General features: G+C 46.2%; 4 protein-coding genes across 8 annotated transcripts in view; 2 read left to right on the plus strand and 2 right to left on the minus strand.

Annotated features, from left to right (window-relative positions):
* Positions 1-6,659, minus strand: part of piezo1 (piezo type mechanosensitive ion channel component 1 (Er blood group)) — an 87,681-nt gene extending 81,022 nt beyond the window's left edge. For 2 of the 3 annotated variants that reach the window (XM_085243097.1, XM_085243095.1), the window contains exon 1: positions 6,264-6,659. In XM_085243097.1, coding sequence (XP_085099223.1) covers positions 6,264-6,327 — 64 coding nt within the window. In that variant the 5' untranslated portion in view covers positions 6,328-6,659. The remainder of the gene's footprint in view (positions 1-6,263) is intronic. The other variant, XM_085243094.1, reaches the window with a different exon arrangement.
* A 1,286-nt stretch (positions 6,660-7,945) lies between these two features.
* cdt1 (chromatin licensing and DNA replication factor 1) lies at positions 7,946-13,376 on the plus strand. Of its 2 annotated transcripts, none has more exons than XM_085243099.1 (9): positions 7,946-8,596; positions 9,154-9,440; positions 9,551-9,745; positions 9,940-10,085; positions 10,199-10,299; positions 10,409-10,561; positions 11,751-11,897; positions 12,029-12,230; positions 12,387-13,376. In XM_085243099.1, the coding sequence occupies exons 1-9, from the start codon at positions 7,967-7,969 to the stop codon at positions 12,551-12,553; spliced, it is 2,028 nt and encodes a 675-aa protein (XP_085099225.1). In that variant the 5' UTR covers positions 7,946-7,966; the 3' UTR covers positions 12,554-13,376. The 2 variants fall into 2 exon arrangements, with proteins under 2 accessions (XP_085099225.1, XP_085099224.1); XM_085243098.1 differs by having other exon boundaries at positions 7,947-8,596; positions 10,409-10,597.
* On the minus strand, positions 13,325-18,599 carry aprt (adenine phosphoribosyltransferase). The gene is made up of 5 exons (XM_085243102.1): positions 18,380-18,599; positions 16,897-17,000; positions 15,755-15,888; positions 14,950-15,028; positions 13,325-13,884 (listed from the first exon to the last, which is right to left on the minus strand). Exons 1-5 carry the CDS (start codon positions 18,466-18,468, stop codon positions 13,745-13,747), a joined length of 546 nt encoding a protein of 181 aa, XP_085099228.1. The 5' UTR covers positions 18,469-18,599; the 3' UTR covers positions 13,325-13,744.
* A 1,640-nt stretch (positions 18,600-20,239) lies between these two features.
* On the plus strand, positions 20,240-26,714 carry tk2 (thymidine kinase 2). 2 transcript variants are annotated; one of them, XM_085243100.1, is made up of 10 exons: positions 20,241-20,456; positions 20,820-20,857; positions 21,038-21,112; positions 21,229-21,282; positions 21,732-21,821; positions 21,977-22,050; positions 22,823-22,911; positions 23,122-23,201; positions 24,753-24,833; positions 25,742-26,714. In XM_085243100.1, exons 1-10 carry the CDS (start codon positions 20,306-20,308, stop codon positions 25,823-25,825), a joined length of 816 nt encoding a protein of 271 aa, XP_085099226.1. In that variant the 5' UTR covers positions 20,241-20,305; the 3' UTR covers positions 25,826-26,714. The 2 variants fall into 2 exon arrangements, with proteins under 2 accessions (XP_085099227.1, XP_085099226.1); XM_085243101.1 differs by lacking the exon at positions 24,753-24,833 and having other exon boundaries at positions 20,240-20,456.
* Positions 26,715-27,850: the final 1,136 nt, after the last annotated feature.

The raw sequence follows: 27,850 nt of genomic DNA on the forward strand, positions 1-27,850 counted from the left end.
CTACATCATCTGCTGGGGCATCTGAGGTCTCCCCTACACAGGCTAGAGCTAATTAAAGGAAGCTCCATACAGTTTCATAGACTGCAGTGGAGATGTGGAAATACTTTTATTTTTATTACATGAAAGAGTGCCACGGGAATATGATAGTCAAGTGCACACTGCATCAAGGACAGAACAACTGCAATATACTTGCTGACACAAGTTTGTCTTTCTGCAACCCTCTATTCACACAACTGAGGAAAACTAGAACAGAAGTGCAATTTAGAGAAGTCAAAAGGGAATCCTCTGTGTCAGCGGGAGACGTTCTTTTCTGCTGGGAGTGCCTCAGCGTGCCGGTCGGCATGTTTGATTTGGCCAAAGGGATTTGTATCTCCTCCCTGGATGAAACTAGGGGTCTTTCCACTTTTAGGCGAATGTGTAAACTGCTAAACTATCAGAGCTCTCTATATTAGTATTTAACTTAAAAATCCCTCATTGTGCTTCCAAGCCAGGGTTTCCTGCTTCTTGTTCAGTTGAACAATAACTGATGCGTCCTGTCATCAAACCTTAGCTAAGCACTGAACTCAAATACACAGGGCAGAACAACGGCAAACAACAATAAAAGGAAGTGCACAATATGTGCCAAGGACAAAATCCACAATCAAATACAAGAGTACCAAGAGCGACAGCTAGCTCGCTGACTAACAATGCCACATTTTGATTTTTAACTTTATGTCTCCGTTTGAGTCCATGCTGAGATTCAGTCTGGCAGATTATGTTATTGCTGCTCACCTCATACATGAGTGCATTTTTGCAAGCTCCAGGTTGCAGAAAGGCTCTCTTCATGTGAGGTCCTCAGAACTCTTAAACGTAGCTTTATGTATGATGACATGATTAGAGAGATGAAATAAAGACATGGTGATCACATTCTCTCCAGTTATAACAGAGGTTTGATCAAATGCTATTTATATTACAATCTGTTCTGTCAGTGAGATTCCTCTCCACTCTTTTTCAGATCTAAAAGGTAAAAACGCTTCTGCTGAGGAAAGAATCAAAGCGAGGAGCAACGGTGATAAAGGTCCAGCTCAGCTTTGTTGGAATGGAACATTCTCTTGTTGCATGTAGTAGAGTTCATCCTGAGCAACTTTCCTGTTTTTGTGGAAAGAAAAAAGGTGTGTGCACACACACACACACACACGTATGCTCACTGGCCACTTCATTAGTTACATCTGACTAACACTGGGTAGGACTTCAGACTGCCAGAAATATTCCTCAGAGATTTTGGTCCACATTGATGTAACGCTGTCACAGCTGCTACATCCATGACATCGATGGATGAGGTGCTCTATTGCACTAAGATAAGGTGACTGTGAGGCCATCTGAGCACAGTGGTGTGAGATCCATTTTAATTTTGTGACATTGTGCATCATCCTGCTGGTTGCAGCTGTCAGAGGTTCTGCAATGATCTAGCACAGCGGTCTCCAACCTTTTTTGCGCCACGGACCGGTTTATGCCCGACAATATTTTCACTTTAAGGTGTCGCGGATAAATACAACAAAATAAAACTAGTACCGGTACCGAAAAAAATAAGATTTATTCATAACATACGTGAAAAGACCCAGGAAAACCGAGTAAACGATAAAAAGGATAACAAAATAACGCTGAAAACCGATAAAAACCCTGAAAACCAGACATTTCACACCTGAGCCTCAATTCTCGCGGCCCGGTACCAAACGACTCACAGACCGGTACCGGCCCGAGGCCCGGGGGTTGGGGACCGCTGATCTAGAACACTGTGGTCAGAAATAGATAGACATGGTCAACAACATTCTTGGGTGGGCCGTGGGGTTTAAACGACAATCAGCTGATACTAAGGGGCACAAAGTGAGCCAGGAAAATATAAGAGACACATTTACAGCCACCTGAACCACTGCTACGACGCCGATGGATCCATTTATTGCCCAGTTTTGCTCAGCCCACAGCTGTTGCCATCCCGTTCAAGGTTCGATGTGTTCAGAGATGCTTTTGTACATATTTGGGTTGTAGCGAGCGGTGATTTGAATCACTGTTGTCTTCCTGAAGCAGTCTGACCTCCACTAACAACAAAGCCACTCACTGGATGTTTTCTTGTTTTGCAGACCAGTCTCTGTAAACTCTAGAAATGCTTGTGTGGGAAAATCCTATCAGGTCAGCAGATTCTGAAATGCTCAAATCAGCCCATCTGGCACTAACAATGACGCCACGTTCCAAGTCACACAAATGAACTTTCTTCCAAATTTTTATGCTCATGTTGAACTTGTGTTCAAAGTGTGTTAACAAGCAGCTCAACAGGTGTACCTAATGAAGTGGCTGGTGTGTGTCATTTATGGCCCAGTGCTCCTCTGCACCGTTTCCATGACAGTAAAAACAAATACACTGCATAACATAAATGTCTGTGATGATACATCAGCCGAAGGAATCGGAAGAGTTGAAGGTGAAAGCCTGGATTTGAAGCAAACACTTAAAGAACAGAAACAGTTTTGACTCGGGCCTGATGAAATCACTCAACAAGCTGCCAAAATGTTGAACTGACTGACCAAACACCAGAAACCACAGAAAGAATACCAGCTGATCAAAACTAACAAACAACAGAGCCGTTTTATTGGGTATAACAGACGCAAAACACTTAGTCTAGCTAGCAGAGGAGCAGACTCATTCAGCAGCCTGATGCTGAATTCTCTTATATTCTGTCATCTGTATATTCAGAGAAATAGCACAAAAACTTGTGTCAGGGTGAAAATACAGCAGTACTTATTGCCAAGTATTTCAAGCAGGTACACAGTGTGTAGGTCTGTAGCTGTGAGACTCAGCGGTGCTTTGCAGCCTATTCCTTATCAAAGGATGTTTCTGCCCAGTATACAGGTTGAGTGGCTCACAGCAAACTCAGACATATCAGTGTATGTCAGAGAGACAAAGTGCTTCAAGTGCAAAGAATGAACGTACTAAATCAGTCTGTGGGATTGCTTAAATGTGACTGTAGTGTGCGGCATGTTAAAGGCCTGTGAGAGCAGGAAAGCACTGGCTCTGCCCTGGTTCATATGTGTTTAAATGAGTTCTACAGCTATAGTCAGATATTCCATGAGTTAAGGCTCTGTTACAAACAGGCCAATCACAGCACTGAAGCAGACGCTGTCCCAACTCTGAACTCTCCAAACGTAGCTATCCTCTTTGCCTCCTGGCATCAACATGTAACAGTATACCTTTACCATTAAAACTAAGCACGTAGGAAAATCGGACTCCGAGTCAAGAGCAGGTTGTACAGTTTCCTTTTCTTAGAAATGACAGTGAGATGAGCTGCTGTTCAGTGTGCTGATGGTGGCGAAATTAAAGCACAAATAAATCCTTCTCTCTGACTCACTCCTACACACCGAGGATTTCTCACCGAGCCGTGAAGTCCTGTTAAACTGCACTACTGTGGAATGACTCTGACTCACTAGGCTACATCACACAGTTCTCTTGTAAACAGGCTCATTTTTGTTACTCAGATCAGGTCTGTGTCTGAAACAAACCCAGCCAGTGGTGCTGCGCTTTTTCCCCCTCTCATCTTTTTTAATTCAGATCTTTCACCGAAACCTAAAATAACACCTCGCTACTTATGTTCAACACGCTCGAGTGAAGTGTGCTTGTGTAAACTTTAACTACATTATTCCACAGCCCTTATAAAGTTGTTGTTGTTGATACTTGATCCATCATTATATGTAAGGAATGGACTTTCTTACTGTCTCTGCAAAGAAACAGGTGGAAGGAATCTGTCAACTCTGGGTTGTGAGCATTGGAATACACTCCCAACAACAAGAAGCTCCTGTCTCATTGTTCCTTTGCCAGCTATCTATCAAAAATTAAGGTCCTCACAACAAATATTTGCTTTGAAGCTGTACTTCCATGTACGTTTGCATGTTTTTATAAATCACTGTCACTAACGTTCATAAAAAGTCAATGTACCACGAGTTTTGAAACAACTGATTACAAACAATATTCATAAAAGTGCTTTCTATCAAACATTCTCCCAAGGTCCAGTGTCTTACCCAAGGACACTTTGGCAGACTGGGATCAAACTACCAACCTTGGGATTAGCAGATGAGCTACAACCACCCTTAATATTTGAAATTTTAGTGTGAAGAGCGACACATGATCAGGATCACAAAGTGTTTGTTTGGATGAGGGTAATTCTCCAGAAAATGTTGATGCAATGTCCTCTTGGCTGTTATATCGTCGGGTTTCACTTCCTTTGTATCACAATGTGAACTGTTTAAAGACACAATGTTGCAAGTTGTAACAAGTTGCATCCTGTCTGAGACTGTTTCTGTTTCTCTCAGTCTCCCAACATTTCATAGCAACAGTAGTCATGCCCCACACAGTAAGACTGTTAACATTCCAGCTTATGACATTTGTCCTCTGAGATTGCCAGCTGGATTTAGGCTAAACATACACTTCCTGTTTTATCTGAGCAGAATATTAATTTTACTTGTTACAAACTCTGCTGAATGACACTCCTAACCTAAACCAGAGCAGATTGGGCATAAAAACATTTAAATAACATGGCTTTAGATTTGGAAAATCCCTAAATGGCAGAAAAGAGTCATTATTTTTGTAGGATCACTACATGGATTTGGGTGAAACAGAATAGATAGTGTAAATGATCCATAAACAGCAGTAGTTATTTTTAACTGAATATGTGACCATGGTAAAATGGTAAATGGCCTGTATTTATATAGCGCCTTACTAGTCCCTAAGGACCCCAAAGCACTTTACATATCCAGTCATCCACCCATTCACGCACACATTCACACACTGGTGATGGCAGCTACATTGTAGCCACAGCCACCCTGGGGCGCACTGACAGAGGCGAGGCTGCCGGACACTGGCGCCACCGGGCCCTCTGACCACCACCAGTAGGCAACGGGTGAAGTGTCTTGCCCAAGGACACAACGACCGAGACTGTCCAAGCCAGGGCTCGAACCGGCAACCTTCCGATTACAAGACGAACTCCCAACTCTTGAGCCACGATTGCCCCAACGATTGACCATGGCATTCAGAGGGCTCTGTGCAGGAATCAGCATTATTGGGTTTCCTAAGAAGAGGCTCTGTGATCACCAGAGTTTTCCATGATATTAGTACAGCTTCACACTGGGAACCTGATCAAATCAAGCCAACAGTTCAGACTTTGACTATATGCTCAAAATCACAACTTTGTTGTGATTCTTCTCAGAGGAATTTGTTAGAGAAGTGCAGTGTATCGCGTGCAGGAACCTGTGTGGGACTGCCTTTACAGAACAGCACCACTGATTCAAACCACAACTGAGAGAAGTTTGCGGTGAACATGCGAGCAAGAAGACAAACACGTGTCAGGACCCAGCCTTTTGCAGGTCTTTATGAAAGAGTAGCAGTAAAACACTGCGGTGGTAAAGGAGGAGAATGGCAGTATGAACTGTTTGCTGATGTGTTCAGCAACATTCAGGAGACCATTCTTCCAAAAGCTTTGGGACAGCTACACCCTTCATCTTTAAACAGCGTCTGCATGAACCGCTGAGCAATGGCACTGCTCCCAACAAAGCTGCCATACTACGAATGACCGTCACCAACATGTCATATTTACACAACTGTAAAGGAAAGTACCAGTGCAGTCGAGTCAGTGCAGGGTGTGTCAGCGGGCTGCTGGAGACCACAGCCACACACTGCTTTTAGCGAGGACCCACCACCCAACAAGCCACTGGATTGTTGTCTGTCCCACACACAGAGGGTCGTCTTCTCTCCTGCAGGCCCCAACTGAAAGGCATTTCATCATGTCCACTGTTAAACTGATGGCTGACTGAGAAACGGGGGCGCAAACAAGCTTTTCCACAGCCCAGACAGGATGGCAGCTTTAACACGCGCAATAGACACACTTACTTTCCGCTCACGCTCAGGAAAACCTGCAGTGCATGCAGCAGTTCGGTTACCTAATGTGAACTGGTGTTTTCCACATCAGCGCCTTGGAGAAAAGCTCGTGCTCGTGCACGCGCAGCAGTGACACTTTTGAGCCAAACTCCGGAGCAGAGAGCTGTGTGACACGCAGGGCTGAGAGTTTCTGTGAACACCTCTGAACTATAAACGCAGTGTGGAAATGTGTCGGCCTGTACGACTTCTGTCAAACTTGTGGAGAGTTTTGACTCCCTGGCGAACTCCCAGTGCGTCACGGAGCCGAGCCCGGACGAGCCGAGAGCCGCTGTGCTGGCATCAGTGCAGCTGCTTCTCTTTCAGCTTACCTGTTAAGAGGCCAGAGGGCAGCAGAAGGCAGTAGAAGAGCCAGACAACCACCTGAAGATCCATGGCAGAGCACGTCAACGCCGCGCACACGGCACGAAGGCTGGCTCGATGTCAGACGCACTCCATTTGGTCTAAGGTGGCCGATCGCTGTCCGGGCCGTTACTCCGTAACGTGAACACTCACACTGAAGCTCCGCTTCGCGCTGAGCCGAGGGAGGGGGTCTTCTGTAGGGATAGCTGGAGGCCGGGCTGAGGCGGCTCCGCGGCACATGGAAAAAGTGATTCACGGGCGGTCCGTGTGAGGGGCGTTCATACTGCAGCTGCTCACAGTCGCCTCCCTCTCTCGCAGTCTGACTGCGCGTTAAAGTTCGTGCAGAGCGCTCACAGCACTCAGTCCTTCTTCTAATGACCCTTTCACACTCTCCCGTGTCAGATCCGTGTCAGTCAGTACTTGGGGGTACCTGAGGCCGCTCCTCACGTCAAGTTTGGCAAAATTCGTATAATAACGCGGTCAGGTAGCGCCCCTCTGCGTACGCAGGGTGACGCAGCACCGGCGTGGAGAGGTCACCGCGTTGATCCTGATGTGATGACTTAGAAAAACGATATTAATTGAAATAAACTCGTGGCGCTCAGCAGCCACTCCTGACTGCAAAGCAGTGAAATTACGACTTGTTCTCTCCAGATGTTTCCACATTACAGAACTCCAGATATCAGCTGATTTTTCACAGGTTTCAGTTACAAAGTCAACAAAAGTTTGGATTTGATAAATCTGTGGCTGTGGCTCAGTGTCCGCATTGAGCCACAGCCACAGATTTATCTTCCAGCTTCCGGCTGCAAATCACAGAAGAGATCAATGGCGCACAGTCCACTCAGTCATCCTGTGGCTGAGTGGCTGCTGTGGACCATTCAAAGCTCACTGCTCATCAGCGTGCTAAACCTTGGGGGGTCTCTCTGTCTAAATAAATAAATAAATCTGACCCCCCTAACCCCCCTGGAAATTACGCCCCTGTCGACACACAGTGACGTGGTTGTGATCTAGTGTTATTCTGCTCCCCCCCCCCCAAAAAAAACCCGAAAAAAACAACAACAACTTTATTAAGCAACAGTATACAGAGAATGTATTTGAACATAATTAACACATGCCAGGGGGTGCATATAAAAAGTTACATAGCCTACATTCAAATAATTTGTAATTAGTACAAATAGTAATTGTTTTTATAGCCTTTTTATTAAGTGATCCACTAAGCAGTTATCAGTATAGCTGTGTTTAAAATGAGGCTTTTGCATTTCTGGAAATAACATTTAGCTAAGATAGCTAACAGATTTATTACAAAGTATACATCTTCCGTTTTGCCTTTGAAAGAAACAAATACAACATTTTCCCATTTCAAAGTAAAGACAAAATGTTCTAGCACGTGACCCAGAAGTCTCAGGATAGCTTTCACATTCATGTCCCTTTTGAACTTTGTCATGATTAACTGCATACTATTTAGCACGAATATTCTCATTACCTTTACTGTGGTTTGTTAGACAGATTCTCCCTTTGTGTGAACCCACAAGGTTGGGTGGACCGGTGTTATTTGTGTGTGTCACTGAAACACGCAGCAAACTATCGGGAAGGTGGCGTGATTTGAACGTGATCACCTGCTGTAACCATGGTGATTAGACAGGTAAAGTTACACTTTCACAAACAGACACTGGACATGTTGATCCACAGCACCGCTCAAAGCCCGTGTTTAACTTTTACACAGAAGAAGAACACGCCCGCCCACGGTCTGCTCCAGTCCTGGTTTACCCTCCGACCAAGAGGACCGGGGGAGGCGTGGCTTTATTCATTTCGCGCGAACATTTGTTTCTTCTTCCTGTGCAGTGTGCGCACTTCCGGAGAACGTTTGCAGACGGCGTCTGTGTGCTGGGGCTCTGCTCGTCCTCGTTTTGTTTTCGTGTTCGCTTGTGAGGCCAGCGGCATGTCTCAGGCTCGGGTTACCGACTTCTACTCCCGGACGAAGAAAGCCACTGGCGGCCCAACGAAGCCGACAGAGCCACGCAGCGCCTTCTCGTGTTCGTCGACAGTTCATGAAGAGTTTCTCCGTGTAATCGACGAGGCCGCAGGGCTGAACCATGGCGCGGAGCAACCCCTCTCCAGTCCCCGCACCCCCAAGCGGGGCTCGGCTGACCTCGGAGCGACCGTGTCCGCCGCAGCCGTCGAGCACAGCACCGCCAAGAAGAGGCGGCAGGCGGATCTCGGAGCACCGGCAGCCGCTGCAGGAGCAGAGAGGCCGGCGAGGCGGTCTGCCAGGAAGAAACTGGAGCTGCCCGCAGACACGGCACAGGTAACAGACGTGTGCATGTACACACAGACCCACAGGCTTTGTCCTGCCTTCACTCTGTAGTTGCAGGCTTTGTGTACTCTTCGTCATGCTCAGATCTTTGTAGTGTCTGGATATTTGCTCCTCTGGACTGATCTGGCTTTAAATCGGCATTCTGAATCTCACGAGGTTTCTCAGCTGAATAAATGAGATGTTTCTATGCCTTTTCTCAGAGACTGAACTTGTGATTTAATATCATTCCTGAGAGGGTTCAGTCTCAGCAGTTTGAATAAGGTCTTCATACTGGAACAATGAGAGCAGCCTGATCATATCTGAAACACGCCTCTCTTTAACAAAGGTTGCTGTGTGTGAGAGAGAAACACTCATGATGGCTAATCAGCATGTGGGGAGCAGGGCTGCACACATGACCTCTGGTGTGTTTTGGTCGCAGCTGAGAGTAGGGCTGCTCGATTATGGCAAAAATGATAATCACCATTATTTTCACTGAAAGCCCAGATCGTGGTTAAAATTCGATTAACTGAGCAGCCCTAGCTGAGAGCACCTTTTTCCATTTCTGGCAGGTCCTGGGTAAAGAGGACATCGCTGCTCTCAAGTCACGCCTTCTGAGGATTAAGAAGCGTGTAGATGAGATCCCTGCCACTGCGTCCTCAGCTACACCCTCTCCATCTTTAGTGCCTGACAGTAGCTCCCCTGCTGTTCCTGAAACCATCATTTCGGCCTCTGCTGAAGCTAAGACCCTGAAGCTCTCTGTAGCTCGGGCCAAAGAGCTTGCAGCTAAAGCTCAGAAGAGGAAGGAAGCAAAAGCAGCAGCGGAGCATGAGCTGACTGAGACCCGTGCTCAGGACAGGTGAGCACTTGCACATGTGCACAGAGCTAAGTGAGAGTAAGCTGCATTTCCCCAAAGATGAGCTTTTGTTTAGTCCATGTTAAAGTGAATGTCCTCCCTTGTGTGTCCAGCACCGAGCAGCCAGCGTATCAGCGGTACCACACTCTTGCTCAAGATGCCCCCCCAGGCCTCTCGCTCCCCTACCATTACAAGGTGCTGGCTGAAATGTTCAGAAGCATGGACACTGTGGTCGCCATGTTGTACAACCGCTGCGAGACCGCGACCTTCACCAAGATCAAACGGGGAGTTCAGGACATGATGCACAAGTAAGTGTTCGGTTAGTCGGATGAGTTCGTGAGACAAAAGCTGAGAATGTGTGGGAAAGTGGAATGTGTCAGCAGTCCTGTTGTTTGTGCTAGAAAGGTTCCAGCTGTCAGCAGCTTCATGTGTTTTTAAGCTAAGGCTCGCTGGACCTGTGGCTCGCTGCTAAAGATAATAACTGACTTCTTTCCTCTTTGAGGCGCTTTGAAGAGAGCCACGTGGGTCAGATAAAGACGGTGTTTCCTGAGGCCTACACGTTCCGGCAGGAGAAACACATCCAAGCTTTCAACAGCAGCATTAAGAAGGGAAGCTACCAGCTGACCGTGGACCCCATCATCGTCTCCGGTTAGAGCGCACGTCACCTTCAGCTCAGCCAACCCTTTTCTCCAAATACCATATTTGTAAACTGTCCCTCAGTACATGGTTTTGATTTGGGTTTTTGGGGTTGTTCTCCTCAGAAAATGGCGAGGCTCGACCTGTGCTGTCAGCCTCTCGTCTCCTGGAGAGAAGACGTGTGTTCCATAACAGCCTGCTTTCCATTGTCAAACAGCACCACAAGGTCAGCTGCTCTAGTTTGGGTTCACTCATTTTTTTAATAAGTCACACAGCAGTTACTTTTTTGTTGTCGTCTCAAACTTTTGCCTAAATCTCCTTTTTTTTCCCTGCAGGTTTTCCTGTCCTCGTTGGATCCCCCAGTGTTGGTTCCAGAAGACAAACTGACCCGCTGGCATCCTCGCTTTAATGTGGACTCTGTGCCAGCCGTCCATACGAGCGCACTGCCTCAGACTCCTCGCCCGGAGAAACTGGCCACAGCTCAGGAGGTGCTCGACAAGGCCCGCTCACTCATCACACCTAAGGTGCTGCAGCAGTGTCGCCGCTCTCACGCTTCTGCGTAAACGATGAGCTTACTGTAGTCTGAGATTAATATCTGTTAGGTGTTAGCACTCTGAATTTCAGGTGTTGTTTACACACATTTGTGGCGTTGTCTCAAAAGATTGAAGGTCACATGGGCAGTAATCACTCCAGGCTGTCAGTTCAACACTTGACCTCAATCACAAACAGCTGTGTCATACCCACACTCTGTAGCACTTTCCCCTCTCAGTTAATCACGTAGCCCCTCCTGAGTCTGCCACCAGACCAGCGTCGCGTGTTTTGTGTTGTTACTTGTAAACTCGCATCACCTCCTACTGTTCATGAGGGTGAAGGACAGAAGGAACAAGTTTAATCAAAGCCGTCTGCGTGAACATGGTGACTGACAGCTTACCGCCATCGATCCCTTTGGAGAGATGCAGCTCCTAATTCAGCATTTTTCTCAGTTGTATGTTCAGTTCCAGGAAACTGGTGAGCACTACTTAGTAACAGTGGGTGTAGTCACAAGAACGTCTTACTGTTAAGAGGCTGAGTCGTTTTGACCAGCACGTGTGCTCCATCCAACATGTAGGACTGCTTTCGTTGGGTGACGGGGACTAGAGAGAGAGCGTAGTTGGATATTTGGAAATCCAAAATCATATTCTTGTATATTTGTGCCCCATCATATCTTAATGATGTCAGTCTGCCCCAGGGCAGCTGTGGCTACAACTGCAGCTGCCTCCACCAGTGTGTGAATGTGAGAGTGAATGAATAGTGGCATTGTAAAGCACTTTATAAAATGCAATCATTATTGTAGTACCATATCACCCTATTAGAGCACTTCGCTCTCGCTCTGCAGGCCTACTTGTTGTTCCTAGAGTATTTAAAAGTAGAATGGGAGGCAGAGCCTTCAGTTTTCAGGCCCCTCTTCTGTGGAACCAGCTTCCAGTTTGGATTCAGGAGACAGACACTATCTCTACTTTCAAGATTCAAGCTTTCCTTTTTGCTGAAGTTAGGGCTGGACCGGTGACCCTGAATCCTCCCTTAGTTATGCTGCAACAGGTGTAGGCTGCTGGGGATTGTCATGATGCTCTTTAATGGAACTTTATATTAGTATAATTACTGTAACGCTAAATGTGTTGGCTTTTTGTGTGTGTTCAGATGGAGAAGGCTCTGATTGGGCTGGCTCTGAAGACAGAAGACAAAGCTGCTCACAAAGAGCCAACATCCCAGGAGAACCCCACAGTCCCCCAAACATCAGCTGTCCCAAATGCCCTGAAAGGGGTGTCCCAGTCTCTGCTGGACCGGGTAGGTAGACCGGGCACACAGTTCTTCAGGGGGGTCGACCACAGTGCTGTTGGAGCTTCTTTAAGATGTGATTTTTGTCTCTAACAGCTGCTAAAAACACATCTTTATAGTTTACTTTGCTTTCTCCTCAGATTCGGGCAAAGGAGGCACAGAAGCTCCAGGCAGTCATGACTCGTAACAGCAAGCAGGAGGAGCGCCTGTTAATGATGTCACGCCTTGGGGAGCTGGCACGGATTCTCCGCAGTGTGTTTGTTGCAGAGAAGAAACCGGCTTTAACGATGGAGGTGGCGTGTAACCGGATGGTGGCAAGCTACAGATCTTCTCTGAGCACAGGTTGGTTCACGAAACAGAACAATGTGGTGCTTGTGCTGAGATCTCCCTCCACACAGGGTTTCTGTTTGTAACTGTTAGAAATGTAGCAGAAAACTGAACCAGGTAGAGCCGTATCACTAGGTAGAAGCTGACCGGCTGATCCTTTGTAATCAACAGGTGAAATGGAGAAACACATCCATCTGCTGGCAGAAGTGGCTGGTGATTGGCTGATTCTTCACACAGTGAGGAAGGACTTGTACCTGAAGCTGAATAAGAACATGGAGCTCAGCACTGTGACGGACACGGTGAACAGCAGACTCCGAGAGGAGGAGACTCTGATCTGAGGCCTGGTGGCCTTTAACGTGACCGCCTCGCAGTATTTTTAGCACGTTTCAGTGGTTGTCCGCAGGTTTTGGCACGTTCGTCTGGTTTGGATAATACATGGATGGAGTTGAAGGAGTCCTCCTGACATGCTTGTGCTGAGTTGTTCGAAACACTGATCCAGTTTTGTTTTTTCCTTCTATCCAAAGTGTAACACGGATGTACTGACTTTGTTATTAGGAACACTTTTCTATGCAGTAAACTCATTTTGTATTTTAGATTCAGAGTCACTGTTTGATGAGAATGTTCAAGAAACACAGTGAAGAGCTGCACCCAGCTTTGTGCTGTCACGAATGGTGGATTGGTCATGAGGGGATCTTAAACAGCTCAGCAGGGTGCTGTGGGTGTTTGATGTTCTCATTACTGATGCAGAAAACGGGTCCATTCGAACAGCTGCAGGCTGATGTAACTCATCAGTAAAGGTAATGATTGACTTTGCTGTGACCAAACCGGAGTTTCAGCTCGTGTTCGGCTCGTTCTGGTTTGATGTGTAAGCAGACCTGCTTCATGACAGCTGCTGTGCTCTACAACTACACTCACCCTCGAGCAAAGCACAGCTGGCTGCAGCTGGAAGACTTGCACACAAAGACAATTTAAGCTGCACACTTGATTCTAAACCAGTATTAAGCTTGTCTCACGGCTTTAAATGTTCCAGCATAGACAGTGATGATCATTTAGTCATCAGTGATAACCAGTGTTTGTTTTTAGATGTTACATGATTGGACTGACACAGATGTGTTGTACACTTTATTGCAAAGTTACACCCAGTAAAGCTGGTTTTGGTCATTTCCAGTGGAACGTTTCTTTTTTCAGTCATTACATTGATGGAGGCTGCTGCGTGTTCATGTGCTGCATCTCTTGTATTCTTAGTCATTTCAGTCTCATCTGCACTCCCTGTTATTTCCATCACAGTTGTTCATGTTTCGTGACTAGCAGCTGCCTTCCAGTGGCAGAGTCGTCACGCCTGAACATGAACCCAGACAGGGTCAAACTCACCCTGCCTTCTGAGCCGAGGCAAAGTAAACTTGGATGCTGCTCAGACACTGGACGTACTGTACTTCCAGTAACATCCCATTAAAATAACGGGGCGCAGCTACACCCTGTAAACAAAATTACTGTAAAATTAAGAGATTTCTTGTCTGGGTCGAGTGTCCTCAGTACTGAAGCAGGGAGAAGACTCTGTGTGGTTTGAGTTTGTCGATGCCGTTTAGCTCTTTGAGCTCGATGACCACCATGCAGCCCAGAACCTCAGCCTGCTGTTTCCTCATCAGCTCGGCGGCAGCATGCAGCGTCCCTGCAATACACACATGTCAAAGTCTTAAAGGCAGACTTCCTAAGAGAAATCAGTCCAAAGAAAGTCACGCATCCCACCGATACTCCTAACAGCCCAATCCGCTTTGTTTCCCTCTACACCGAGTTTTTATTGAAGTAGGGGGACCCAAGACGACAGTGCAAAGCAGGATTTGGGCTTGTCAGGTAACTTTTCTTTCAGTCTTCCAGAAAACAGGGAGAGCTCTCAGACCTCATTACCTCGGCGTTCTGTGATATGGATCAATAAAAAAACATTTAATGGATCAATATGACCCAAAACAGCAACTGTTAGTACTTCTGGACCGATGTATGAAACTTTCATGCAGAGTAAGCCTGTGTTTGAATTACAGCCCTGCTGCTGCAGCTGAAAGAAAGCTTAAAGGTGTCTCGCGCACAACAACATTCGCTTCAAGCTGAGCTGAAAGCCTGGGTTGACTTTAGCCTAACTTATGGTCCCGTTCACGTTATGCGTCTCAGAGGGGTTTCACAGACAGACCTCCAAAATGTAACTGCCCCTCGCTGGACGTGCACGACTCTATGGGCCAAAACAGGGGAGGAGGCAACAGCCGAGTTCACCAGGAGAAGAGTGAAGGAAAATCATCACAGATTAAACAAAGTATGAAAAGTGAAGACGAGTAGTGCGCATCACTGCCCAGACAGGACGATGCTGTTCTAGTCAAACTTTTCCTTCATCACTGCCATTTCAAGACAGGAAAGCTGCCATTAATTAAAAAAGTCAAACCAGAGTCACAACATGAGACTGGGGGAAAAAAGATTCTAGTAATATTAATGCTGTGTGTCAGCCGCGAGCGAGCTGTGCAGCTTCTTTCATAAACCATAAGAAACGACCGCTACGCATCAGAGCTGCCGTCTGTCATGAAGGTTGTTTCTGTGAACGCTGAATCCCCCCGTGGCATCCATAATGTTACACGGATTATCTAATGTTGAAGTAAAAGCAGAAGTGCCAGTAAGGGGAAATATTCAGCAACATAACTTGTATTCATGTCTCAGTCGGACTGAATCACATCTAAACTGGGCAATTTCTCACCTCCAGTAGCCAGGAGGTCATCGACGAGCAGGACCCTTTGTCCTGGCGCCACAGCATCCTCCTGGATCTCTGCTTCTGCCTGGGGGAACAGAGTGAATACCATTTTTAATGAGATCTGAATGTGGTCAAGCTCAACGATGCAACAGAGACTAAACTTCTTATCTCAAGTAACAGTGAAAGGAGAAACGGAGTTTCTTGTAAACCTCGACTCATATCTGCATCATGATAGCTAGCAGTGGGTTTTCTGTCTCTGAATCTCTGAGCTGCTGTGCAGACACGTCACTGAAACAAAAACACGAATATGACAGCAAGCTGCAGTGCACGTATTTGTGATTAGCACTACAGGACCTAAAGGATGCACTTCAACTGGATCTTATTTTCCACTTCAACAGGTGAAAACAAACTGACATTGTCTTAGTATACTGTTTGTTTGTTATGTAACAAACACCACAAACCCTCCCATCCTGGGTTTGTGGTGCTGGATCCTTCCTATAGGACGCAGCGCTTACAGCAGGCCAGTAAGGCTGAAGGTGTGTCTAAGATATTGCTGCCTTGTCTGCAGAATAGGATCATAGTGTCTACATTTCCATAAGTGTCTCTGTATACGGCTTGTGTGGAAGGGATGCGTTCAACTGCCCCATGGAAAAGAGGAGTGGGGATGAAAAAGTCGAGCAGTGAAATGTCCAAAAATACATATTTCCTCCACTTTTATGAGGATTGTCCTTAGTACCTCATCTCTAACAGTTTCATCCTGCCCGCCCTCCAAACACACAAACCTTTCAGAGTGTGTCCTTGTGTTCTTTACCTTGCCATACTCCAGATCATAAGAGACAGAAACAGTGGCTCCGGGCAGTTTGCCTTTCTTTCTGACCAGGACGAAGCCAACACCTAGCCTCTGGGCGAGCAGAGGCCCAAACAGGAAACCACGAGCATCTAAACCTGCCACACACAAACAGCAATAATGAGGTGGGAGGAGCAACATTTACATTAAAAGGACACAATAACATCAAACCTGCCCGAACCAAACCAGAGACGTTATCAGATGATGACTGTGATTGAATGATTAGAATTCTATAGAAACAGCAGTAAACTGCAACACTGTTGCAGATAAGATTATTTAATCCTCTGTGAGTGATTGTGTGTCTGAGCGTGCTCAGGGTTGCTGTTTGCTACTAAAGTGACGGCTGCACATTTAAACTGGATGCATGGAAGCAGTAAAGCTCACGGTCCCACAGCCTGATAAAGGAGTTCAGTGTGTAACAGATATTCTTGTACTCTAGCAGCTGCACTTCGAACAGACTAAAAGAGACTCGGCAGCAGCTTAAGGATCAAACACATCACAAATAATCCTGTGATAATGCAAGTTTGTGATGGTTTAATTACAGCACTGCTTAACTCACACATGTTGCACAATAAAGAGTCAATGTAAATATTGTCTTTCCAGGCAATTTTAAACCTAAACTGAACACAGCCAACTTCAGCATGAGTTACCATGGTAACTTAACCAGATAAAAAGAGAGCCACTTTCATTTATTCACCGTGTGCTGTTGACTGTTACACAGACCTGACTGGCTTAAGAACATAAATAAACTAAGGAAGCAAGCAGGTACAGGCCAGCTTCCTGCCAGTCTCAACTCTTTCACTTTGAGCAGCTGTCGCTGAGGAGCTGGGTCCAGGGCGGCCTCATGTTTGACGTTGTAAGACAGCTTACACTAAGAACAAGTGATGGAAAAATATTGAACAGAAGTATCTGATGGAGTGTACATGCTTTACCACTATACTCACAGGAGTTAACACACAATATCTCACACAGCTGCACAAATAAAGTGGACTTTCCGAACACCAAGCATGCGATACAGCTGGCTGAGAGGATGTTTAAGGTGTGTTAAAGACGCCTTTAAAAGGTGGAGCACAGCAGTTTCAGAGCTCTGCTTTTGTTTTTCTTACCTACAATCAGATCCACGTGCTGGTACATGTTCCTCACATGTTCTTCAAACAGGTCAATTACTGCTTTAAGGGCAGCTGCATCCTTGAGGATGGGACAAATATCTCTGCAAGATTCAGACACAACAGTTTGTAGCATTTACAGCCTGGCAGATACAGGGCTTTTAAGACTCATGCTATTGTTTGGTGGCTTAAAAGTCAGATATAACTGCTGATCTTTTTCTGAGGGAAGCCACCCTCTGATAGACAAACAATGCAACATGAGCACAGGAGGAACACCCTGAAACCATGCTGAAGGGTTTTCTCCTGTGTCTCCATTTATCAGCTGTTATAAATCCCAATACTGATATATCAGCAAATTCCTATGATCAGCTGATACTGGGAGTAGCTGTGGCTCAGCAGGAATAGTGGTTCGTCTACTTACTGGGGGGATTGGACCTCCAGGTAAAGAGTCAGGCTTAAATAGTAACCAGTCCTTTTGGATACACATCAGAATTATAACATACATTTCCACAGAGAGATTTCATTTCCTAGAGATGCAAAGTGTTGATTTCTGATCTATATTTGACATTGGAGTGACAAAACCCAGCCTTTGACTTGTAGGTGGCATAGTTATAATGCACAGTACTAACTGAACAAATACTGCATGTTATTTGAACTGAACCAGCCTGTAGCTGGATGTTGTAGTGTCACTGGGCTCTGTGTTGGGCGGACTACTTTTTACATGCTACCTCTAGGGAGTACTATTAGAAAACACTGTATGCATTTTCACTGCTGGAAGGCTAACACCCGATTATATTACTGTAACAGATCAACTGTTTCTGTGTCTGCAACATTCAGAGCTGAGTGGCAATTTTCATGCACAGTCATCAAAGTGTTGCAAGAAAATATTGCCACGGTCAAAAACTACTAACAGCCTGAAGGTTAAACGTTGTTTCATATTCATTTGCGTGATGTATTCCTTATTAAACAGCTCATCGTCATGTTCAAAGGCCTCTGAAGTTAACCTCTGAGCAGTTCTCTGACTACAGTGAAGGCTTTCAGTGCTTTGAGCCATTGCGGCATCCTGACAGCAAGATTTCAAAGGGATTTTATTTTGAAATACACACTGATATTGACCTCATGCTCAGCGGGTCACGGAGGCCGTTCACTGTCTGAAGCTCAGGCTGTGGAAACAATCGTAGGTCATAGATGAGCTGGTACCGATGACAGACTACATGAGCCGCTGCTTTAACTTGAAGAGCCCCGCCCTCCTCCTGCACTGCACTACACACACACACACACACACACACACACACACACACACACACTATTCGGCTGTTCCTAAGTGCTCACTGTGGGGGCAAAGTGTGCTTCCTGGTAGCAGGGGTCTGACACGTGCCCTTGCACCTGGTTACAGCTCTCAGAGACCCGTTTCTATTCGCGGTAGACCAGCGAAGAGACCTTACGTTTGCTGGGCCGTTCAAACAAGAACGCAGTGTCTTACCTGAACAGGATCCCTTTCTTGGGAAAGTCTGGGAAAGCGCGGACGTGTCTCTGGACCAGCTGCAGCTTTGCCTCCCAGCCTGCGGCCATGCTGAACGCTACTTCTTCTTCTTCTCCTCCTCCTACGGTGTGCAAACACTCCTTTGTCGCCCTCTTGTGCGGACGGGGATGCACAGTACAGCAGTGCAATTCATCCTGATCGGTGATTGGTCGAAAGTCTAGAGCGAAAGAACAGGCTTGTGATTGGTGAAAAATGTGCAACGAAGAAGCCTTCTTTTATTCACTCAGTTTGTTGTCTGATTTTTCTTTGTCAGGTGATGTTTCCAGCTCCTTTATCCCACCTGACGCCTGGACTGCTGTCTGTGGTCTTCAGAATCAGAATCAGAATACTTTATTGATCCCTGGGGGAAATTATTTTTTGTTACAGTGCTCCATTTTAAACCAACATTAAGACAAGACAGACAATACACTAACTAAGAATAGTACAATATATACATATATATACATACATACATACATAAGTCAGTCAGCATGATCACAATGAGTTATTTATGTATTCTGACTGGTTTACAATGACAGGACAGTAAGCATTATCAGTGTGTATTCCAATAAAAGCATCTAGTTTTTACTCCAACATCGATGAGGATTTTCTTTTGGCTCTTTTGAACCAACAGGTTGGAAAGTCTCCTGAAATTAAGCGCAATTGAAAATCAATTCCTTTCTTTTCTTCTGTGATTATCATGTGCAAAGACTAGCCATAAGAGGAGTCTTTTAGGTTCTCCTGATGAGACAATGTAACTGTTTTACTTTTGTACTGGTAAAAACTGAAGGATTATTCATGACACTGTCATTTACAGACAGACATGTTAGAGTTCACTTGCCAAAGGTAAAAGAGTTGTAAAATCATTACAAACTTGCTATGAGAGATTATGTTTGTCCTGTGACAAATAGACTGAATAGTTGATTATGAAAATGGCGTGATCATACACCATGGCCTTCACAGTCAACCAAGACTATCTGACTCCCATAACAGATAATAGCTCTGTTAGTGTTTCCTAATCAATTCCAGGAAACGCTGAAGTTGTTGCGGAGGCATGTGTTGTACAAATACTTCCAAAACTTGTCTTTGCCTGCATGTACACATTGCTTCGTTGGTTCAGGTCTGTTATGTGTTTCTAGACCTATTGGCAGAGAATAACTTAATAATAAAAAAATACAAAACACATGTCTAAGGCAGATTAAAGCCCAACTTAGGCATTCATTAAGTAAATCCACAACTCACTGTTACTGTAACACAGGACACTTTATTAAAGGTGATGAATACAGGAAAACAGCACTGCAGGAGAGTCAATCAGTGAACTGAACTACAAAAAGTCAAAAGTGCCCATCCGGTAGGCTGGAATCATACATGTTTAAAGAAAGTTTACAACGAGCGAGATGTACTGACAATGGCCAAACACGGGTAAATGTGTAGTAAATGGCAGTGCGGTAAATCTGCCTAGTATGGCATTAAATACGCTTACTACTTCATATATCTCAGATCGTTTGTAACGAGCCACGGAAAGCAGGTGTAGCCACTGAAAAGACTAGAAATGGGCGGCTAACATTTACCACAAAGCAAAAGGGTTAAACGCGCTATTCAGCGTCGTTTCCGCTAAATCCAGACTCTGTAACTTGACGTAGACATAGAAGAAATGCCAGTTTCCATTAAAAAATAGCGGACTTGCCGACTTCTTCGCTCTTCCGCTTCGTGTTGTTGTTGTTTTGGTGACGCAACTTCCGTCGAGCAGACGATTGGTCGTCTACAGTAGGTGGCGCTGTTTGACAGTGATGCGGCTTCTTATAATTCGAAGAAGAAATGCGGCGCTTCTTCTTCCTGTGTGGTGAGTACAGAGGATCGTGTACAGGCTGTTGACATGGCACACTGATGTCGGTGTGTGTCACACTCGTGTCCGCTCGCCGTGCCGTGGCGCCGGCATGTTTGTGGGCTGGATGGAGCGGGTGGAGGAAAGCGTGTGCCGGGGGATTCAGGCTGGTCCCGTCCAGAGCCCGCAGCGGGACACGGCCCGGGGCTGCAGGTCAGTGCTGCCGCTGTCAGGACACATCAGACCCGTGCTGAACTCGAGCTTTAAAGCAGCGTTTAACCAGCCGGGTTCAAATGTCTGTCCCGGTGCTTACAGATCGACAGCAGCGATCTGACCTCAGTCTGAACTCAGGTATCTGCAGTCAGTTAACGTGTTGTGTGCTGTCAGCAGTAGCTGATGAAAAGGGAGTGACTCAGAGTAGCGTCATAAGAACATGTGGGGAAACAAACAGTTCAAAACGAGCTCTTTGAGGTTTTATCTTTTATTTCCCACAGTATTGAGCCCCCTTCAAATCAATCAACCAATAACACTTACAGGAAGTGAAATCGAGTCTGACTGTGTTGTCTCCCTTCTAAGGGAAGCTGTTGCGGGATGGAGAGGACAGGAAAGCAGTGGTGAGCCTCCATGTTTAATCTGAGTTTGCCCCTCGGTGCATGCTGGGAATGATGTGAATGTTAATGTGGACAGCAGATTCTCATGTGGGACGGATCGTCCATAGTTTTTCAGTGGAAGTGATGAATATTCAGAGACTCACAGCAGTGTCTGACAGTCTGCCTGTACGTTGCTGTGTTCAGATCTGTGTTGAGGGGAACATTGCCAGTGGGAAGACAACATGTCTGGAATATTTCAGCAAAACCAGCAGTATCGAGGTCAGTCAGTCTTTGTGCAGTGTAGCTGTGTGCGTTCAAGATTTCCAGTGTTACCGAGCTCAAAGTATACCATTTGTTCACGAATGTATTCCTCTCTCCTTGCCTCTTTCTTGCAGGTCCTTACAGAGCCAATCTCTAAATGGAGAGATGTCCGAGGGCACAACCCTCTGGTAACGTACATGACCGTGCTGTCAGTGTGCAGAGCTGGAAGGATTCTTCCAAAACATTTTGTGCTTTTATGATGCTGGAGTGTTGAACGCGCCGGTGCTGAACGCGCCGGTGTTTAACGCGCTGGTGTTTAACATGCCGGTGCTTAACATGCCGGTGCTTAACATGCCGGTGCTGAACGCGCCGGTGCTTAACATGCCGGTGCTGAACGCGCCGGTGCTGAACGCGCCGGTGTTTAACGCGCTGGTGCTGAACAGTGTTGACTTGGGATGAGATGTGGTGAGTGTAAACACCATGGATTGTCTCTGTATACTCCCGCTTCCATCAGGATCCTTCCTCAGGAGTCTGGTCAAGCTTATCAAATGCTCTGGGAATGTGTTGAGTGCTGGTTGGTAGTGTGACTTCCCTGCATGTCAGTCTAGCTGTTCACCTGCAGGTTCTGTCCCCGCAGGCTTTAATGTACCAGGATCCTCAGCGCTGGGGCATCACGCTACAGACCTACGTTCAGCTCACTATGCTGGATCGACACCTGTCAGCTGTGGTAAGTGTCCTGCTAGCTAGCACCACAGCTGGTTTACTCTGTGCTTGTTTTGTTGCATGCTAACACCCATATAGCCTGGGCTAGCACACTGATGGCTGTACGCTGGTTATGCAAACGGATACGCTGGCACACGTGCTGTTTCTTGTTGGTTTCAGGCAGCTCCTGTTAGGATGATGGAGAGATCTCTCTTCAGCGCCAAGTACATCTTTGTGGAGAATCTCTTCAGAAGGTACAGTAATCTGATCCACGGATCATCCACACAGTTTCACCTGAACAACACAGCCCTGCAGCGCTGAAGTAGGAGAGTGTGCAACCTGTGCATGTGATTTATGTACAGACAGAGAGGATGGATTGTTATTTCAGTCAGGCTCAGCATCTGTTCTCATGTCTTTAATGTAAAGGTCGTGTTCAGTCATGCATCATTGTAGCCAAGTCTTACCATGAAATAGTCCAGATGTTGATTTGCAGTAATGGCCAAAGTGCCTCACAGCCGCAGCTATGTAAACAGAGAAGCAGTTACTTAAAATGTAACATTTCATTTAAAATATGTAACTGTCTCAAATGAATCATCCAACCTGTAACTGAGCATTTCTGACATTTCTGGGAATTTAGAGAGCTGGGGTGGTTCGGGAGGTAGAGACGGTCACCTACTAATCAGAGCGTTGATGGTTTGATCTTTGACTGCTACAGTCTATGGTTGAACCTCCAATGTGTGGAGAGTCCCGGGTATTTAAGCCGTAGTTGGTGTTGTTGACCCGCTAGTGATCATGTGCCAACGTGTGAAATTATCAGCGGAGGTTCTGGGTGAAATCACTGTGAGACCTTAGAACTGAAGATGCTTCTAAGGTGAGAGCTGAAACGTCTTCAAGACATTTCAAGAAGTCCAGTCGGTTTTCTTTCCAAGCTCGTTAGGTCAGATAGAACCTGTGAATGAGTGAATGAGACATGTTTATAAAGTGCTTTGAGTAGAATTAGAGTTTTATTTCATGTTTTTCTTCCAGTGGGAAAATGCCAGAGGTGGACTATGCTGTTCTCAGCGAGTGGTTTGACTGGATTACAGCTAACATTTGCATTCCTGTTGATCTCATTGGTGAGTACAACACAAACAAACCTGCTGCAGCTCAGCATCAAGAAACAAAGCACGAATCCTGTGCACGTCTGAATGTACACGATGAGAACTGACCTCTGTCTTTGAGGTTGTGTGTTTATACAAATGGCATTCCTATGTAATGAAATGAGTTCATGTAGTCGCAGTAATAATAATGATACATGTCATATTTGGCTTTTTCCCTGGCTCCAGTTTACCTGCAGACGTCTCCTCAGACCTGCCATGAAAGGTTAAAGCAGCGATGCAGAGAAGAGGAGAAAGTCATTCCACTGGTGAGGAGCTTGTGCTTCACTTCATTGAAGTTTGTCAATTCAAAGGGACACAGACAGCTGCACAGTAGTGCCAATCTAATGACCACTTGAAGTGACCACAAAGCTACTCCAGAGAGTCTGAAAACATTTCCAACTCATGGTGAAAAATCTGAGGTTTGTCGAGGCAAATGGCATTTAACACTTTGTTTGAAACGCGTACAAATGCTGGAGCTCTGCTTCAAAGATGAAGCTGGTTCCTAGAGATGCAACAAAAGGCTAAAGATGTGAGCAGCAGCACACGTCAGCACACGGCTTCCTCCTAGCTCCAGTTTCTGTTCACCTGGGTCTTCACTACATGGACTGCAGTGAGGTGGCATCAATATTTACACCTTACCAGACAACTGCTACTACAAACATACATGACAAGTTTACAGTCAATTCAAGTCAGTGTATTTATAAGTATGTTTTTAAACAACAGGTTGACCAAAGTGCTGCACAAACTGGGAAAAAACCCAACAGACAGGTCACAAAAACAAAGAAAAGAGTCACAGTAAGGGAATAAAGATGTGGTGTTAGGGAGGTCCTAATGCGAAAAGGAGAGCGTTCCAAAGTCACGATGTAGCCACCATAAAGGCCGGCCTGCTCTGTGTTTGAGTCTGCTTCTAGGAACAACAAGACCTGAAGGCTCTGTTAGGAGTATGTTCAGAGAGGTAAGAGGGAGCCGACCCATTTAGAGACTTAAAAGCAAACAATTAAAGCTTAAAATCAAATCTAAAATTTACTGGAAGCCAAAACTGGGGAAATGCTGTCGCGTTTACGTTGCCTGTGAGCAGGTTGGAGAAGAGGGAGCAGAGCCTGGCTGATGCCCAAATAAAGGCCCCAATATTCTGAAACAGCAGAAAAATGTCCAGCAGGAGTGATGGTGCAGAGCTCGCGCACAGGTAACAGAGGTTTAACTGGTCAGCACAGAAATTTGAATTATGACAGTGATCAGAAAAGTGGCTGTAGCTCAGGTGGCAGAGCAGATCAGCCACTAACCAGAAGGTCGGTGGTTCGATCCCAGGCTGCTCCAGTCTGCATGCCAAATATCCTCGGGCAAGATACTAACCCATGTTGCTCTCCGATGCATCCATCGGAGTGTGAATGTCTATGAATACTAGATACTTAGCACTTAAGCTTAGAAGTGCTTGTGTGAATGGGTGAATGAATTAGTTGTATAAAGCGCTTTGAGTGCTCAGAGTAGAAAAGCGCTATATAAGAACCAGGCCATTTACCAAAAGTGCAAATTAGAATATCACATAATTACAGAGCACGAGATAAGACTGAATCCAAAGTACGTCCACGCTCGTGGGAGGGAGCGCCGACTGAACAAGACTAAAACAGTCAGTAAGGTTCAGGACGTCTTTCACAAGAGGTTTAGTGGGGCAGCAAACATGAATCTTAAAATCCCAAAGAATTAGTCGTTCCGGATAAAAAGACCTTAAATAAAATCCTTGTTAAACTGCGGAGCCCATAAATATCAGCAGTGAGCTGTCTCTCAGGTGTGTGTGTGTGTGTGTGTCCATCCACCAGGAGTACCTTGAGTCCATTCACCAGCTTTATGAGGAGTGGCTAATCAGGCGTAGCTCCTGGCCTGTTCCTGCTCCTGTGTTGGTGAGTGTTCACACGAGCACAGCTTTGCTTTCAGGTAGTACTCTCACACCACAGACACACACAGTGAATGATAACAATGAATTGGGGAAACCTTGGGTTCTTGTCTCATGCCACCCACCTAAATATTGTTGCAACTAAGCCCATAACAAGGACGGGACGGTGCACTCTTCCACACTGATTAGAAACACGACGAGGAACCTGGGCCCAAACTCCCAGGTCTGGTTGACCCAAGTTGTTTTTGAAGCACGAGTTGTGTCAGTGTGATTGGACTCGTTCTTATTAAGTGCTTTTCTACTCAAAGCATGTCATACTGTATGCCTCATTCACCCATCCACACACAACACATACGAGCACTGTTTTCTATTCTTTCTATCCAGCTCTATCCACTCATTTAGAAGATCTTTGCTGCTCACTGTATAGAAGAGCCTGTGTAGTGGTGTTCTTCCTGTTCGTGCATTTATTACTTCTAGGCTGGACATATTCATTCTTATCAGGATGTCCTAAAAACTCCCTGAAAAGCCTTCAGTTGATCCAAAATACTGCAGTGACAGGGACGTTCAGCCCCCAAGGAGAGTCGGAGCCTTCAGCTTTCAGCCGTCTCTTTTGCAGTACCAGCTCTGTTTTGATTCAGAAGACTGTCTGCTGTCAGGATTACGCTTTGTGATGAAGCATATTCAACCCCACTATGAAGAACGCTTGGGAAAGCCGTCCCTACAATTAGTTTTATCCAGGTTTGTCCTTTAGTGCAGCGTAGAGACACTGTATCATTGTTTGTTTTCCCCACTTCCCCCAAAACACAGGCTTTAATCTGGTTTGGAGCCATGTTTTTGCTGCTTTCTGTGTCGAGTAAGTCCCTCATAGCCAACCCTGATCTTCCTGATATTTAAGAATGATGTGTGTGTTTGCAGGTGATTCCTGCTGACCACAACCTGCAGAGGATGCTGCACCAGTACGAAGAGAACCGAGCCAAGATCCTAGCAGCAAGTCTCTGATTCCCGAACACGCACTCATGCTAACCCCAACCTGACAGGAAGCTGTTACAGCACCTTTTTTAAGCTGTTTCTGATCTTACACCTCGTCACATGTGACATTTTTGTATGCACTCCCAGGTCAGCCATTCCTATTCATGAAGACCAATCTCAGTACATTTGATTGCAGTATTAAAGTAAAATGTAATCGATGTGCTCACAAGAAACTATCGAGAAACTGAACATGAGAGCGGATCATTCCAGTGCTCGAGCCCAAGCCTGTCAGCCTTCAAAGATGCTGCGTGCTCAGGCTGGTCCTTGCATCTTATCTGCTGAGTTTTTCCTGAGAGCGTGATTAATCCTCTGTGAGTCTGAGGAAGTGTGTAAGTGAAAACTCTTCATACAGAACAAGTCCAGTGACAGCGTTGTGTCACTTCAGACCACGAGTTATACGTCCTGGTCTGATCATCACTCTGTATCACTCCTCTGTCCTTTACCTTCCTGCATCTGCTCTGCCACCTGAATGAAGGAGCCTATTTCCATGACAACATTTAGTCAGTGTTTGAACAGGCTGTGTGATCCGGCACTGTGAAAAATCTGCAGCCACTGACAGCCTGACGCCCTGGAGCCTTGAACTCGGGGACACGTTGGAGCTTCCTGAGTGATGCTGTGGGCTCTCTGCCTTCTCTTTCCTTACCCGGATGATTGAGCGTGCTTAAAGACTCACTGCCAGGTCACATGACTGATCAGTCGAGTTTACAGCGCTTGAAGGATCAAGCAGAGTTGGCTGCATTGTGTTAGGAATAAAATGTGTGTAAAATTTGTGTTTTATTTTATACACTTTGCAATTGTGCTCATTGAGAGTTGGCACTCTGTGTAATAAAAGTCAAAAGCATCAATTAAACAATATGATTGAACTGAATTATTGGCGTGTTGACTGCAGAGGGATTAGCAAACTGCTTGCACATCAGTTAAAGTCAGGGTGATATTTTTCTGGGCTGTGGGAGGCCGACAGACTTGGGTAATGAATAGAAAACTCGTCTTGGGGCTGCAAGTATAAAGCAGCTTGAGCTCAAACATTGCTGTGGTTTGGTGCTATAAATAAACGTGACAGCTTTTAACCAAAGGGAAAAAAATGACCCAAACTATTGTTTGTCCTCCATCCAGATCCACCAACAGAAGATTAGTGACCTCAGACCACAGAGGCAGCATGCATACACATGTTTTTGCACTGCACCACTTTACTTAGACGTCACTCTTCCATCCAACACATATAATGAACTAATAAAATATTTCTTACAAGTCAAAGTTGGGTTTTTGTCTCGTATCCTACAGAAATGGCATTCAACGCGAGTCTGTAATTAGACTTTCAATGTAAATAATATTTACGACAGGCTTAGGGCGTCGGGGGGTTCCCGGAGGCGTCTTCCTTGGGGGGCTCAACCCGGGGTATCGATCATGGCCTATTAAGGGCTCTGTTGGCTCTCGGGTGACTGTTTCCTCGCGGCTGCGTGCAGCGGGGCTAGGGGAGGGTCTGTGCTGACGGACGTGGGTTACTGACCTGGTAGCCTGGCTGCCCCTGGGTGGGTCCGGGATGGGCGTGAGGTTCTGGGGGCGCTCCGTCTCTGGGCTGGAGCCCGGGCCGGGCCTCGGGGGCTTGGGTCCTGGTTGGTGTGTCACCAGGGTTGTGGGCGGGTGGGTGCATCGGGGCCCAGCCCAGGAGCAGGGTGCCGCCAGTGCATCGAGCCACCTGGGGGGCTCTTCAACTGGTGGGGGAGATTGTCACATCTTGCAGGAGCTTTCCTCTCTTCAGGAACTCTCTGCAGGAGGGGGAGATACAGGAGAGGTGGAGGAAGATCTCAGCCTGGGCGTCTATTGTCTTATGTAGTCTGGAAGATGAGTGGATGGTGGGGTGGGTGCAGTTTTCTCTGTGGTGGGGTTGGGTGGACTGTCCCGGGCTCTGTGTGGCCGGGAGGCGCTGCTGCACTGGGCCCCGGTCTGGATGGGCCTGGGCCCCCTTTCCCTGGCGGGTCGCAGAGTATGGGGGTG

The sequence above is a fragment of the Mchenga conophoros genome, linkage group LG13 (assembly GCF_057382185.1).
Source record: "Mchenga conophoros isolate Kocher_MC1m ecotype Shallow Benthic linkage group LG13, M_conophoros_male_GT1.1, whole genome shotgun sequence".
Lineage (NCBI taxonomy): Eukaryota > Metazoa > Chordata > Actinopteri > Cichliformes > Cichlidae > Mchenga > Mchenga conophoros.